At 33.9% G+C, this 17059-nt stretch overlaps 2 protein-coding genes across 2 annotated transcripts; one reads left to right on the top strand and one right to left on the bottom strand.

Moving 5' to 3' along the window:
• Nucleotides 1-1708: 1708 nt before the first annotated feature.
• Nucleotides 1709-9769, top strand: LOC146527845 (15-hydroxyprostaglandin dehydrogenase [NAD(+)]-like). Its single transcript, XM_085204779.1, has 5 exons — nucleotides 1709-1868; nucleotides 7705-7944; nucleotides 8388-8561; nucleotides 8926-9080; nucleotides 9460-9769. Exons 1-5 carry the CDS (start codon nucleotides 1773-1775, stop codon nucleotides 9608-9610), a joined length of 816 nt encoding a protein of 271 aa, XP_085060905.1. The 5' UTR covers nucleotides 1709-1772; the 3' UTR covers nucleotides 9611-9769.
• Nucleotides 9770-13020: 3251 nt separating this feature from the next.
• LOC146527844 (15-hydroxyprostaglandin dehydrogenase [NAD(+)]-like) lies at nucleotides 13021-16677 on the bottom strand. The gene is made up of 5 exons (XM_085204778.1): nucleotides 16559-16677; nucleotides 15917-16156; nucleotides 15411-15587; nucleotides 14286-14449; nucleotides 13021-13956 (listed from the first exon to the last, which is right to left on the bottom strand). Exons 1-5 carry the CDS (start codon nucleotides 16652-16654, stop codon nucleotides 13806-13808), a joined length of 828 nt encoding a protein of 275 aa, XP_085060904.1. The 5' UTR covers nucleotides 16655-16677; the 3' UTR covers nucleotides 13021-13805.
• Between the last annotated feature and the right edge of the window lie 382 nt (nucleotides 16678-17059).

The raw sequence follows: 17059 nt of genomic DNA, 5'->3' as shown, positions 1-17059 counted from the left end.
ATTTTGTGCCTGATAAAATATTATTGCAATATATTTTATTGTAATATTGCTCACTTGAAAGGAGTGTCTTAACACTGGGCTTTTTAAGCATTACATTATATATAGCAGGGTAGTAAAAGCTACCCCTGTTATATATGGTATACGCACACAGAAGGGTAGACAGGAAGAACCTAGTGTTAAGACACTCCGTTTCCCAGTTTCCGTCCATTTTGGAGACTGCGTGTTAAGTAGCGGAACTCAACGGCGCGCTTTGCCTCGACACCAGAGAGAAGAAATGGAAGCATAGACGTTAATAAATATTTCACTTTCTCAAGTGGGGATCGAACTCGCAACCGTCGCTTTACAGTCACACCCTTGGGTCGCTGCGCCACGACGGCAAAATGAAAATTGTTTGTAATAAAATATATCTCTAAAAAAACGGTTAAGCCGAGTTCTATTCGCCCATTGATGGTTCCGTACAATATTCAGGGTCGTAGGTTAAACGGAAAATACAAATATGTAAACTCACTGATTTTGTATGAACCGAACTACAAATGTAAGTTTGTAATATTTTTTTCTGTTAAATACCTACCTATAAATTATTTTTTATTGAATTTTAACTTTTTTATTTGCAGTTTGAGTGACGGAACTAATCGGCTTGACCTCGACACCTGAGCGAAGAAATGGAAATAAAAATTTAAATAAATATTGAATTACTAAAAATATTCATATAATATAGTTGTACAGAGTTTGTTTTGTCATTGTTAATTTATTTAGGTATGGATTTGAAATATTTTTAACCGACTTCTGTAAGAAAAGGTTATCAATTCGACTGATTTTTTTTTTATTTTTTTTTTCTCTCTATGTTGTTTCCTTAAAAGGAACGCAGATGCTTTTAATCCGGTGTTTAGTAATAATGTAAATACATGTATATATAAAACATAATTAATAGTAAACATAATGCTGTTTATGGTTAAAAGGTCAATCAAATAGATATTACAATTAATAGGTACAAGCTTGCCTCTTCTTATTATGTATGCAAGCTGCATACATAATAAGAAATCTATCCATATGTTTATGTATTCATATATTATTCATATATATAAAAATGTAACTATTCGTATCTATATATGGAAGGTATATGAGAAAAACTTTTATGAAGGGCAATACATCTCAGACACGGCTTAACCAATTTAAATACAGTTTTCACTATTATATTTTGGTGAACTTCCCTTAACATTTAGTGTATTTTACGAGAAAATGTAAAAAAATATGGAGTATATAAAATCTATATACAACGATTTAGTAGTTGTGAGCGGTCTAGAAATACTAGATATTATAATTATTACCATATTAGATTTATCTAACATATTATGGTAATCATCGGAGTTCTTACCGGCGGTTTTTATGAAGAAGTACCAAGTAAATTTCGAATTAATATATACTTGGTATATGAGAATTATTTAACAAACTATTTTAAATTGTAATTTAATATAATCCGTTTAAAGAGTTTCATTAAAAAAAATAACACGAAACATAAACGACGTGAGTTGAAACAGTCGGTTTCGTTTCTAATAAAATCAATAAGCAAAATTACAACTAACTTTATATGTGCACTATAAAAATATAAACATAGTTAATTATAATAAATAATTATTGCGTAGTTAAAACGGGCGAAGCCGCAAGCGGGTCGTTAGTAATCTAGACTTATACATCATCTACCATGTATCCATTCAGACAGCGTAAGTCAACTACGCGTAAGACATTGTGTAGGACGTCTCAGCTTATTCGCAATGTTCGATTTTAAAGATAAAATTGTATTTATTACCGGAGGATCCATTGGTATTGGAGCTAAAGTAATTGAGTTTATGCTTCACGAAAAAGTAAAGGTTAGTTACTAAATATATAGTTTCGATACAAAATTATTTATTTTAGTATTAACAAAAATAATTGTATATACCTATATCAGTTAAAGGATTTGTGTTAATGAGAATAGTGAATTTTCTTAATTATTATTCTATTGCTATATTGTAGACTTTTTAAATTTTGCGATTTGTGTTGTTTTTTTTTTATTATTAATAAATTTGCCATTTTTATATAATAGTATACTCGTATAGCCGCAATGCACTTTACGTATATATTTTTAATTATAATACTTATCTATTATTTTTAATTTGAAATTTGTCAATCAATTTAAATAAAAGAACATTTTAATATCTAAATTCACCTTATATAAAAAACATCGGTTAAGTGCGAGTCAAAATCGCCCACCGAGGTTTCCGTACCTATTTCAGGATTGTCAGGTCAACGGGAAGTAAAACTTACATACTATAGTTTACCAACTTAAATTTGCTAATATTTCTTTTCTATGAAATACATATAAAATCATATAAAATTTATACTTTTCAGAACTTGTCCTTTGTTTGTTCTAATGACTGTAGGTCTACGGGAAATATCATTTAAGGAATCATAGACCTTAATATTTGGTATTAATTTAATTTGCTTGAAACCTCCACGCGATCTCGAGATAAATAGTCTTGACACACGGACGGACAACAAAGTGATCCTATAAGGGTTTCGTTTTTTTCTTTCGAGGTACGGAACCCTAAAAAAAATTGGCTCTTTCATAATATGTGTTCATTGAAAGAGCCATCAGCGTTGTAGGTCGTTTTCTAAAACAATCGATGCTTAGAGCGATCTTTGTGGTATTTTAGCAACCTTTTTAAATTTTACTGAGTATTGTTCTAACATTCCGTGATTATTTGTCATTGTAGATAAGACCATTTTGCAGTAAATAGATTATATTACGTTATCTATAAATCGAACGACTTCGGGACTGAGATGCGTCATTATACATGAATCTTATCATTTCCTGTAATCATTATAAATAATAATAAAATTTACGTTAATGTTATCTATATATCTATATATCTATAAATTAATTTTTAACAAATAGACAAGCCGACTTCTAACAACGAAATAAAAAGTGAAAAATAATTATATAAAGATTTTATAATTTTGAAGTCGGTGCCAAGTAAAACAAACAGGCTTAGTAATTATATAATCTCTAATAATTATAATTTTTATTCTAATAATTTCTCTAATAATTATAATATATTTTTAAAATTAAAAAAAAAAAAAAAAAAAAAAAAAAATTGTCGGTAGGGGTCTCATCCAACCCCTCTAGTATAAGTTCTAGATATAAGTACAGTTTAAATTGTCCCAAAATTAAGTACGCCACATTAAAAGAACTTTCTTAAAATAAAAAAAGGCACGGGCAACTATGAGCCCGTGGATGTAGTTTTTTAAAATAAAAAAAAAAAAAAAAAACAGGCTTAGTAATTAAATATTGTAGTAAGATTGTTGTAGCATTACAGGTTTGACCTATATTCTTTTGTGCCTAAAGAAAGCTACCATAGGTATACAGTATATATTATTTTATTTAAACTTAATATAAATAAGGCTACTGTAGCTGTGTGAAATCCACTGGTTATGGGTTCGTGCGGCGTTGAGTTTTGACACTCAGCACCCAATGACTCTAGAATTCGGTAAAAATGGAAAACAGAGTGTATTAGCACTAGGTTCCCTCTGCCTACCCTGCTATGTGCAGAATATAGTGTGAAACTAAAAACAATGTAAATAAACAAAAAACCTGACTGCTCACAAAATAATCTAAAAATACAAAATAATTTACATATAAATTTCAAAAATCTCAGTATTTTTCTATGTTAATAGAAATAATATGTACTGAACATTGGAATAGTTTTATAATTGTGTATCGAGCAGTGGCGGACTAACTCCGTCGGAGGCCCGGGGCGGTGTCGTTGAAAGAGGCCACTTCAACCCCCCCAGTGTAAAACATTTTTATATATCACATTTATTTTCATGTTCAAATTAGTGTGTATGCTTACTTAGTTTACATCTTGTAATTAATATTTGAGTTAGACTTACATACACATAGAAAATTAAAATACTAATTATCAAAAGTACATGTAGTAGAATTTAGCAAAAAAAAAATCCTCGTGTCCTCGAGATAAAAAGACGAATTGGGATAACAAAAGAAGCTATCATCCATGTAAATGACGTATGGAAGAAAAGAGAAATTTCTATCAAAACCGAAATAAGAATGTTACGAGCACTGATATTCTCTATTATTACCATTCGATAGATAGGTACAGGTGGAGGCAGATCATCTGCTCTAGATGTAAAACCTGATCATTCTCAAATTCATTGTAAATTTCTACCAGATTATCTAGGACTAAAGCCAGAGCGTTATCTGAAGCTTCCATCATAAGCTTAGTTCCAATATAGATTTATCATCATGAGCTAGTTCACACGCTATAGTAATATTAGTTCCGCGTATAAAATAAAATAGACTGAGATCCCAAGGCCCTAGTATGCCTACGTCATTTTAGTAAAGCTGAAATTTTGAAAATTATTAGTGAGGCCCTTTAAAACGCACGCTCACCTACGTTAAAGTAAAAACGCTTGTATTTAAATATAATTTTGAGAAAAATGTAAAAAAATATATTATAACCCTGATATAACCATTAACGTAGGCTTTACTCTTGCCAGACGTCCTAAAGATTGTTTAATATTGGGACAAAATACGTATACTTCTTCTACTTCTTCTTGGCATTATTCCCGTGCTGAGGGTTCTTTTGGAAGAACGTATTCGCGACGGCCAGATCAGACGCAATATAGGTTCACACAATATTTTCTCCTTCTGTATTACGAAGTCCGTATCTAAAACCCCCGTGAACATGTTCATACGGCTCAGCAGCCTTACTGACGTGACTGTTCAAGTCTTCCCCAACAACAAACAACCATTTCGGTAGACGGTATAGCAAGTAGAACCTCTTCATTCTGCTTTCAGAATAACTCTTTTTTGGACACGCTACAGCCGGCCTGCGGCGCATAGGCACTAATTTAGTTTGTAGTTACGCCTTCAATCAGCACCCTTATACGCATCAAGCTATTGCAGCGACCATCAGCTTCAAGAAGCCAGTTCTGAAGCTCTTCAAAAAGGACTATTGCCACACAGTTTTTACCTGAGGGTGATCCGGTGTATATAAGGCGGTAACCCTGTCCGTTATTGCGAGGCTTATTGCCCTTCCAGCAAGCTTCCTGGAGGAAAGCACACTGGACCCGAAGTCTTATAAGTACATCTGTGAGTTCTCTGCATCGTCCGGTTAGAGAGCCAATATTCCACGTTGCAAAGCGGAGCTTCTGTCTAGGTACTAGCGTTTTAAGCAGTGTTCGTACTTGACACGTTGTTGCGTTCCATATTAGCGGCGGATGGCGGTTTTTAAATGGAGCAACTGCCATTTGACTTCCAAAACCACTTTAAAAAATTACGCTATAATTTTACATATATTATTTATGGACTATTTTAAGACCCCTTATAAGCACCCAAACCGATCTGATGGCTCAATCATCCTCCCAGATAGAGATGTACCTTTATTTTGCGCTACTTCTGGAAGGGCCCCACTTTCAGGTTAGTGAGTACGCAAACTTTTATAAAATGACGTCGGTCTGTAGGCCCTAGGAACTTGAAGTAAAAAACTACGAAACTGGAACCACATGCAACCTAAATGGACATTATAAAGATAAAAGTAATTTTAATTAATATAATGTAAACTACCGGTACAGGCTGCACTAATCCCTGTACTTATTTGTTTATTGGAGGCCCCCTCCAACCACAAACTTCCTCTTAAGTAGATAGTATGCGTTTTTCAAGGGCTTATTTAGGATTTGGTCAAGGGAATTTGCACCATTTGGAGGCCCCCCTGGACCCCAGGCCCGAGGTGGACCGCCCCCGCCGCCCCCCCCCCCCTTAGTCCGCCACTGGTATCGAGTATAAAGCTATTTCAATGGTAGGAATTGTATAAGCAAATCATACTTTTAGCGTTCCGTACCTCAAAAACGGAACGGAACGGATAAAAACGGAACTCTTAGGATCACTTTGTTATCCGTCTGTCAAGATCAACTCGAGATTATGTGGAAGTATCAAACTGAAATTAATATCATAATTATCTCCAATAGACGTCTTATAGATAAGGTTCGAGAGTCTTGTTTACATTCTACAAAATAAAAGGACTCTTACTTAACAGATATATAGATATATAAGTATTTCTAATAATGTTCAACCAGCTCACAATTTTCTTAAATATTAACAATTGTTTCCATAGTGAGCAATATGGTTTCACCAAAGGCAAGTCCACTACGGATGCGGGTGCCGCACTCCTAAAGCACATTTATGACGCATGGGAGAGGTCACAAAATGCAATTGGAGTGTTTTGTGACTTATCCAAAGCCTTTGATTGCGTAGACCATGTAACTCTGTTGTTAAAACTAAAACATTATGGTATACAGGATACTGCCCTTGACCTTATTGCCTCATATCTAAACCAAAGTATCCAGACGGTTAGTATAAATAATGTAAAATCATCTGGATCTCCTCTAAAGATGGGCGTTCCACAAGGATCTATACTTGGTCCTCTTTTATTTCTTCTGTATATTAACGATCTGCCTTTTTATGTGAAGAACCTATGTGATATTGTACTTTTCGCGGATGATACCTCTTTAATATTTAAGGTTGACAGAAATATAATAAACTATGACGAAGTGAATAGTGCATTATCGCATATTCTTCGTTGGTTTGATGTTAATAATCTAATGTTAAATGCTAAAAAAACGAAATGCATCGAGTTTGCCTTACCAAATGGTAAAAAACATAATTTTAATGTAATAATTAAAGGAGAACCTCTTAATGTGTCGGAATCAGCTATTTTCTTAGGTGTTACTATAGATTCCAAACTCCAGTGGAACGCTCATCTGGAAGCACTTGCAGATAAACTCAGCTCTGCCAAATTCGCAATTAAGAAAGTAAGACAAATGACGGACGTTGAAACTGCCCGACTAGTCTACTTTAGCTACTTTCATAGTATTTTATCTTATGGAATGCTGTTATGGGGCAGTGCTTCAGATATCAATTCAATATTTATTCTCCAAAAAAGAGCCGTAAGATATATTTATAATCTAAGAGCTCGAGATTCTCTGCGAGATGTTTTCAAAGATGCAGGTATTATTACAGTTGCTTCCCAATTTCTATACTATAATATTCTCTTTGTCCGACAAAATATACATTGTCATAGAAAAAATAGCGACAGTCATACGATTGAAACGAGAAATAAAGATAAGCTTGTTACACCAAGTTTTCGCCTCCAGAAAGTTAATAAATCCTTTATGGGTCTGAGTATACGTGTATATAATAAAATTCCGCAGTGTATTCTTAATTTTCCACTTCCAAAATTTAAAATATCTGTAAAAAAAATTCTAACAAGTAAAGCTACACTTACACTGTTCATGAATATTTAGAGGATAAGCATGTATGGAATTAATGTCTATTGAATGTCAGGCAGGACAACTGCCAGCTAATGTAATAGTAAAATATACCATTGACTTTAAAAAGAGCAACTGTTGAGTTTCTTGCCGGCTCTTCTCAGCAGAACTGCCTTCCGAACCGGTGGTAGCTTTTTGTTGACATGTACATTCGAATTATAAAGTTTATTTGAATAAAGAATATTTTGAATTTGAATTTGAATTTATAGATATAAATACGTCTTCTACTATATTTATTTTAATATTTTCTTCATTTTTATTATTTACACAGTTAAAGTAACATTATATTACTAACTTTAAATTATTGCTTTTTTATTACAGCATATAACAGCGTTAGACATCGCAGGCGATAAGGCTTTGCCTTTGCAAAATGCACTCAACGAGAAGTATGGCGCAAATAAAATTAGATTTATAAAGGGTGACGTAACCAATGAAGACCACCTTACGGGAGCTTTTGATGCCATCCTAAAAGATTACGGATATGTCGACGTTGTAGTTAACAATGCTGGAATCATGAACGATAGTAAAGAAATGTACAAGAAAGAAATAGAAATTAATCTGGTAAGACAATACATAAATAGATAGATAGATAGAAGAGTAGATAATTGTTAGATAGATAGGATAGTAGATAATTCTTCAATAGATAGTATAGTAGATAATTGTTTAAGTAGATAAATGGCTAATAGTAGGACTTTTTTTATTGATAGAGAATTCCTAGTTCTGAGAAAGATTTATAAAAATTTTTTTTTAAAATCCACTTCTATAATTCACTTTGGATCTACATTATACGATATCGTTTTCACGTTCCATTTTCAGACTTCGGTGGAAGTTGGGGAACAGAAATATCCCAATAGGGAATAGAGTATCTTAACACTAGCTTCCAAGGTTCCCTCTGTCTACCCTGCTATGTCTGTGCTGTATCTGAGTGATGTTAAAAAAAAAAGGAAATATGTACATGAAACATTTGGGCTAGTAGAGCTTATTGTAATTTTTTATTATTTCAGACGGCGGTAACAACGACTACATTAAAAGCTATAGATATAATGAGTAAGGAAAACGGTGGTAAGGGTGGAGTGGTACTAAACATGTCATCGATTGCAGCTTTATTTCAAGATCATCTTCTTCCAGTATATTTTGCGACTAAAAGTGCTGTTTTGCAGTTTAGTAATTGCATTGGGGTAAGTTAAATTATAAGAATATTTAAAGGCTATGGGCGACGGTGCAGGGGCACAAAGTGTCACCGTAAACGCCATTAGTTGTGGGTTCTATCCCCATTCGAGGAAATTAAATATTAATTTAAATTTATATTTCCATTTCTTCACTCTGGTGTCGAGCCAAAGCGCGGCGTTGAGTTCAGCCACTCACCATGCATGCATGCTTCCAGAATTCGGCCGACAGTACGGGCAATAAAAGCTGTTTAACTTAATTAATTTCTTTTTTTTTCTGACCGCTTAATATAACGACGATTACATGAAGTTAAATTACATTTAGCTTAAAGGATAACTTATTTTACAAAATTATATATTTTTTTAAAATGTTTAGCTTCCGGCGTATTACAACAGAACTGGAGTACGTGTATTGACTGTATGTTTTGGAGCCACGAATACTTCACTTCTTTCTAAAGAGAAATTAGGCAACTTCGATAAGAAAATTGAAAAAGAACTGGTTGCTGATATTAGCGTTCATCGTTTACAAAAGTAAGTACTGTATTTTCTCCGCTAATTGGTTGTTAAATGTCTATCTATATTAATATTATGAAAGTGAAATAGTTAATTTGGTTGAAAACGCTATTTTCAGAGACTACAGATTCAAATTGAAAAAATAGTTTTGTGTTGGATAGTGCCTGTCGAGGAAGGTCAAAGGCTATCTCATCACGGCTATCCTTTCAATGTGATCCACTGCACCTGCAGTCAGGTTCATCAGGCACAATAAATATATCAGAGATTAGCTTCACGTTATTATAGCAAAACCTACCCTAAAATATCCCCTAACCCCAACCCCTAACCTAAAAAACCCTAACCTAAAATATAATTATTCAAAAGGCATAAGTTTATATAAAGTTTTCTGATATTACAGGGTAGAATCAGCAGCTACAGCGACTTTAGAGGCTATAAAGAAAGGTGAAAGTGGTACCACATGGTTATCTATAGCAGACGAGCCTGCAAAAGATATTACTGATGTTATTAAGAAAGCTTATTCCATTCTTACTGAATTAGTTTTTAATTAATACTGTAAAAATATTCTTTTTGTTTTGTTTTTTCGTATATTTTGGGAAACAAATATATATATATAGTTATAAAGAAAATATGTTAATGTAACTTTATTCTTTTGTTATTATATTATACAAATCTATACTAATATAATAAAGCGGAAGAGTTTGTTTGTTTGTTTGTTTGTTTGTTTGTTTGTTTGAACGCTAAGATCTCTGTATCTACTGGTTCGATTTACTTTGTTTTTGTTTTGTATGAAAGCTGCATTCTTCAGAAGTGCTATAGGCTATATAACATTACATTATACATATAAACTAATATATTTTAAAGTACTTTCTAATTTGACACGCAATTTATTCTGCCATGTTAATAACAACCGTCGTCGCTACGCAACCGCGTTCGTTACCGCGACATTTTGATATTCATCCTTATAAAAATAAATATAATAGCCACTTTTAGCATTTCATCTAGATTGAAATTATATTCTTATATTTCAAGCAGGCGTAGCCGCGTCCGGGTCCGCTAGTATACATATAAAAGGAGATATTCCCACTGATTGAGGTATAGACGTAACCCCAGATGGTACAAACATCAAAACTGTTGAGATATCTTGATTAATTTCTTTAGGTATGGGTTTGAAATATTTTACCCTATATGATTTTAACTACTTTGTTTAATAAGTTTTTTAACCTACAGGTTGTAAACTTTTGGAGGCGCCTTATTAGCCTAATAAAGTACCTTTTCTTTTAAATTATGTTAACAACATATTTTCTAGCTTAAGTTATGTTTGTGGTTATCTTACTTATTTATTAATAAAGAATTTTAAAAACAAAAACTCTATATACGGTTTCCGTAAATGGTTTGCTGACACTTTCATCCTGTATACAGAAAAATATGTAAAAACTGATAATTATTAATGAAATATGAAAAGTAAATAATATGAAAGTCAGATTACAAAAAGAAGCAAAATAAAGTTTTAAAGAAATAAATAATAATAATTTACAATACTTTTATTAAATTAGCGAATTATTTTTACATTTTTAAATATAAATTATTATAAAAAAAAAGATACATTTAAAAATATAAAAAAACCACTCTCCCGAGGGCGGGACAAGGGTCCGAGCCATCGGTGGCTAGGGCTCCAGAGAGAGGAACCTCCGCACAATACGTGCCGTCTCAAGTAATACTGCCTTCTGTATCCGGTTCTTGATCCAACAGCTAAGCGATAGCCTCTTAAGATGTTGGTCGAGGCTTTTCGCTATTAAACCGTTAACTGAAACCACTATCGGCACAATGATAGTCGCATTGACATCCCACATGGCGGTAATCTCATGGGCTAGGTCCAAATATTTAGATTGTTTTTCTTTTTCGGCCTTCACGAGATTTTCATCATGTGGGATAGTAACGTCAACAATCACTGCGCGGCGCGCCACTCGGTCTACTAGTACTATATCAGGTCTATTGGCAACAATATACCTGTCAGTAATAATAGACCGATCCCAGTAGAGCAAAGCACAGCTATTTTCAAGAACTGACATGGGATTGTACCTGTAGTAAGGCACCTCCAATTCTACAAGGCCATATTGAAGAGCAAGTTGCTGGTGTATTATCTTGGCTACTTGATTGTGTCTATGCAAATACTCACCATTAGCAAGATGAGAACAACCAGAGACAATATGTCTGAGGGACTCCCCAGGTCGATGACACGCCCGGCAGATGTCGATAGTGCCATCTCTCATAATATGTCTCTGGTAGTTCCGTGTCTTGATAACTTCGTCCATAATTGCACAGACAAAACCTTCAGTTTCTCCGAAAAGATCCCCGAACTGTAACCAAGATAATGATGAAGCAGTATCCACGTCCTGGCCCACTAGGGCTCTATGGAATCTACCATGCAGCTCCTTGCTCTTCCATACAGCCATGCGATCAGAAGTAGTAAATACTACAGGCCGACGCCAGTTCTCTTTGCCCAAGGAAAGAGGAGTAAGGCCTTTGTCAACTGTTACCACATCCTTGTGCATATCCACGTCAATCTTGAGAAAATATTCTCTAAGACTGCATACCTCGTGGTTATGGAGGTTCTTGACATTCAAAAAGCCACGACCTCCACACTTACGCGGGATATACAGTCTCATTACAGACGAACGTGGATGGTGCATTCGGTATGTCGTCAACAATTTACGTATTTGGCGATCTACGGAGTCTAACTCAGTCTGCGTCCATCTTACAATGCCAAAAGTATAGGCTAAAAGCGGCATAACCCAACCGTTGAAAGCACGCTCCTTGTTGCCACCAGATAAAAGGCTGCCAAGTACTTTTTTCAGGCGACTAAAGAAACGCTCCTTCACCAATTGCTTTATGCTCCGCTCATCAATACCCAATGCTTCAGACATTCCAAGATATTTATAAGTCTCACCTTCACCAAGAGTTCTGAAGGAAACAGAATCTGAAATGCAAATATTATCAGATCTTATCACACTCCCCCGCACTACATGCATGCTAGCACATTTATCGACGCCAAATTCCATTCTTATATCACTACTAAAAGTTTGAGTTACCTTTAGTAGCCGCATAAGATCAGAACGTTTTGACGCAAATAATTTCAGATCATCCATGTACAGCAAGTGAGATATGACCTTACCCCCCCGGCGAAGACGAAAGCCTAAACCTGAATCCTCTAACATAGTGCTAAGAGGATTCAGAGCTAGGCAAAACCATAAAGGACTCAGACTGTCACCCTGAAATATACCCCTCTTTATCCTTATCGGTTCAGACGTTGCAGGAATATCACACTCCCCTAGATGACGAAGGACAGTGACCCATTGTCCCATACAAGCCTCTAAAAATGATCTCAAAGTCATATCAATCTTATATAACTCCAAGACCTTCAAGAGCCAAGTATGTGGCACTGAATCATATGCCTTCTTATAGTCTATCCAAGCAGTAGTGAGATTTTTCCTGTTCCGTCTTACCTGTTGGCTTATAGTTGTGTCAATGAGAAGAAGTTCCTTTGTACCACGGCCACCAGCCTTACATCCATTCTGAGTCGGTGCCAAAATTTTGTTACGAACAATATGTCCTGTGATTTTTTTATTCAGAATAGATGTAAGGAGCTTATAGATCGTAGGTAAGCATGTTATTGGGCGATAGTTTTTAGGCTCCGTGGTACATCCGGATTTGTATGACAGGAATGTTACACCTGTTGTCAAAAATGTTGGTAACGTACCAGAATCAAGGGCATCCTGGAATTGTGTTGCGAAAACGGAATGTGAACTGCGAAACCACTTCAGCCAGAAATTATGCAACCCATCTAGCCTGGGACATTTCCAATTACTAGCATAACGAATAGCACACCACACGTCAATTTCGCTTATTTTTATTGATCTCATTGGTATAATATTTTAAAAAAAAAAAAAATTTTTCCTGACATGTTTGTTTGACGGTTGCTAGGGTTCCATTTGTAAAAAGGAAATGTTCCTGTTGTAAAGCATAAATTATGGCAAACGTACGTACTTTATTAGTATTTAACGTTTCTTAGCCTCAAGTTATCTGTATAAACATAAAAAATATGAAATAATTGAAAAACGGAGAATTGAGTGTGCTATACTAGACTTTTCAATGCCTACCCTCCTAAAAAGTAAATTTGAAAAAGTTAGAAATTGGCATTTGAGTTTTACTGCCAACTAGGAGAACGTTTATTTAATAGTGAAGTATTAGACAGAATGACCTCTAGATATTCAGTGCAAAAAGTCCCTCCGCTCTGGTAAGCAAAACAGAGCACAGAAGTTTCGAAAAACAACTGTTCCTTTTCCATTTCCAATAATAATAATTATTATTTCTTTACAAAAAGTAATGATATCCCATCAAAAATATAAATATAAATATGAAATGACAGCCAAGTTAAATGTTAAGTAATGCGACGTTCCCATTGACAAAAGAATGGGAGATCATATGGGTGTCGAGTTTCGTGTTTACTTAGCAAAAAAATTCACTTGACAGTTACTAGTTCCCACTAAAATTCCCAGTGAACTTTGGAGGTAGAATTTTTATTCCGAGTGAAACTAACCTCGACATACACCAATAGATAAGTGAAAAAATATTGGTTGAGGATATCAACCGTACCGTACCGTATTAAACGGAAATTAGTTATTTTAATATATCATGTAGAAATAACACTTCTAACCAATATATTTCTGGGCCCAGCAATTAGTACTAAACTCCTTTAATAGCATTGGTCATAATGTCAAAAGCTTCGTGTACTTGTTTAGTAATGTCTCGTGCTATGCTTTCGTTGACAACCCAAGTGCTACCGCTTTTACCATGATTGTAACTGATATGTACACCTGCAGCTGCTGCCTCAGGTCTATAAATGTAAAGCAACATAATTATATTAATATAATTAACATTCATGTTTTTCCAAAACTTGAGTGCTCTGTTTTGCTTTCCAGAGCGGAGGGACTAATTGTACTGAATATCTAGAAGTCATTCACCATTAAATAAACCTTCTTTGTTGGCAGTAAAACTCAGTGCCAATTTCTAACTTTTTCACATTTACTTTTTAGGTGGGTAGGCATTGAAAAGTCTAGTATAGCACACTCAATTCTTCGTTTTTAAATTATTTCATATTTTTTATGTTTATACAGCTTATATAACTTGAGGTTAAGAAATGTTAAATACTAATAAAGTACGTACGTTTGCCATAATTTATGCTTTACAACAGTTGACCAAACTTCAGTATGAAAAGTACCTACAGCATTTCGATCGAAACTGTCATATTTTTGTATTATGGCAGTAGTTGTTATTCCAAAACACACCGCCATTACGTGTACTTTAGTGCGTTGGTAGTATTCATCCCCCTGGAAAAAAAAAGAAAATTTAAAAACATACCATGAAACAGAGAACCAGACGTCAATGAAAAACCGATATTAGTGTCCTAATATATAAAACTAGCGGATGCGCGCAGCTTCGCTAGCTTATTTAGGGGTGAATTCTAATAAACCATGAAACATGTGTTCAATGAAATATTTTTAAGAGTCTAAATTTCAAATTTTATAAAAATCTGTGGCGATATAAGAATTTTTCCATACAAACTTTCAACCCCTTATTTGCACCCTTAGCGGGAGAATTCTAGAAAACTATGAAACACGTATTCAATTAAATACTTTTAAAAATATAAATTTCAAGTTTCATAAGAATCGGTGCCGATTTAATTTTTTTTTCCATACAAACTTTCAACCCCTATTTCACCCCTTTAGGGTTAAAATTTTACAAAATCCCTTCTTAGTGGATGTCCAGATTACGAAAGTAAACATCTGTCCAAATTTCCCGTTTCTACGCACAGCGGTTACGGCTGTGCGTGCGTCTTACCTCAGTCAGTGAGGACAAGTCCTTTTATATATATATATAGATTATAAAAAGAAAAAAAAGGAAAAGAAAGGTGATATTTATTAACGTCCTCTAGTTCTCAACATCTCGCATTTGTTTTATTAAAATTGAAAAATATTCATATAAATAAATAAATTTTAGCATTATTTCAGTGACCAAATCAGTTGCACGTCTCAAATGTAGTGCTAATTTATGAAAGAAGATTGATAATAAAGAATTTTAAATATTTACTTAATAATTTGATTTTAGGTTACAAGATAAACATCTATTTATAGCTTTATGCTGTGTTCTATATAAAGCAGTTAAGGCGGAGGGAACCCAGTTTAAGACATTCCATTCCCCACTTCCCCTCTAATTGTTAAAACATTTCAGCGTAACTGAACGCTACGTTTTGTATTAAACATAAATATTTTTGTTGTAGCAAAAACTCACCCCAATACAGTTGCTAAAATAAAGCACAGCATTTTTAGTTTCAGCGTAAACAAACGCTGTTGGAGAATTTTGTAGAAAGGCAGCCATTGATGATATGTTTATGACAGTTCCTCCTTTCCCGCCACCATCTTCACACATCATGTCTATAGCTTTACACGTTGAGGATATGACTGCTGTCTGACAATAATTATAAAGAAGATTACATACATATGTATGTGTGGCGGGCAACGACTGGATGCGAAGAGCTGAAGATCGAGCTCAGTGTCGGGCCATTGGAGAGGCCTATGTCCAGCAGTGGACGAGGACAGGCTGATGATGATGATGATGATGACAATATTTTACTAATACATAAATTTTTATAAATAAGAATATTAATTATGCCTTACACCTTATTTTCTACAAATATTATTATAATTTAGGTTTTATATGAAAACTACAATAAGTATTATATCATCATGAATTCTAAATAATGTAATTTAAGATGTTATAGTAGTGACTAAACTTACGATATTAATATCAACTTCCTTTTTATATCGACTCATGGTCTCATTTGAAACGCCAGCGTTGTTGACAACTACGTCGAGTGAACCGAATCTTTTTGCGACCCCTTTGTAAATAGAACCTAAGTGTTCATGATTTGTCACATCGCATTTAAAGAATTCCATATTATTTTTGAAATTATTCAAAAAGAGTTCTTTTTCTAATATTTCCCCTGCGTCTTCATCCATATCCAAGATTGCTACATACTAAAAATATTAAAGATTTTTCAATTTAAATTTATAGTTATTTCAAAGGATCCCTCCAAAATCTGTACCTACGTTGCAACTACCAGGCACAGCTCTGAACTGTTCTGTCTGCACAGGGTTAATACATGAAATGCTCAGTAGTTTCTTTTTTTCTGGTATGTTTTAATATATTTATAAGATCGTGGAGTTCTCACTAAACTAATTTAACCCTTCAATTGTAGCAATGTATTTAAGTCAGAAGTAAGATCAGTACCCACCTTAGTACGTACCAACTATATCCTTCACCATTTAACGAATAGAACACAAAAATAAAATATTAAGAATTTTATATATCGTTTATAATCTTTACAAGAAAAAAATTATTTTAAGTTAAGTTATTAATGGAAAAAATGGTAATTATACCTTAGCACCTGCGTTAAGAAATTGTCGTACAATAGATGCTCCTATCCCATTTGCCCCTCCTGTCACAACAACTGTCTTATTTGCTAAACTAAACATTATTGTTTAAAATGTAATTGTTTTACAAACAACGTGATGCTTTATATAGAAAATAGCTAGTTATTTATTTCAAAAACGTAATAAAATGTTATATGAAAGACTTTGTCACGATCGGGAGGAGTCACTAACGATTCTGATAACGAAATAATAGTTTTTTTTTAAATATAAATCGTTTTGTAATTTATTAATCTATTTGTGATTTTCTATCATACGTTACATACGTTAAAGATAGGTTAAGAATATGAATGAGAATGAGAAAGATGAAACTTTATTACGAAGACGCAAATAATAAATAAGTACTTGAATTACGACAGTTTTCTGCTATGTAAGAGTTTTCAATTTTTCTTGGCTTAAATTGGCTTATGCTGCTTTCTGACAACCAATCTATATCCCTTATACCAGCAG

This window comes from Heliconius melpomene, chromosome 20 (assembly GCF_056956725.1).
Source record: "Heliconius melpomene rosina isolate 202511_hmr_F chromosome 20, ASM5695672v1, whole genome shotgun sequence".
NCBI lineage: Eukaryota > Metazoa > Arthropoda > Insecta > Lepidoptera > Nymphalidae > Heliconius > Heliconius melpomene.
Note: the sequence above shows the minus strand (reverse complement) of the source record. Positions and strands in the feature narration are given on the sequence as shown.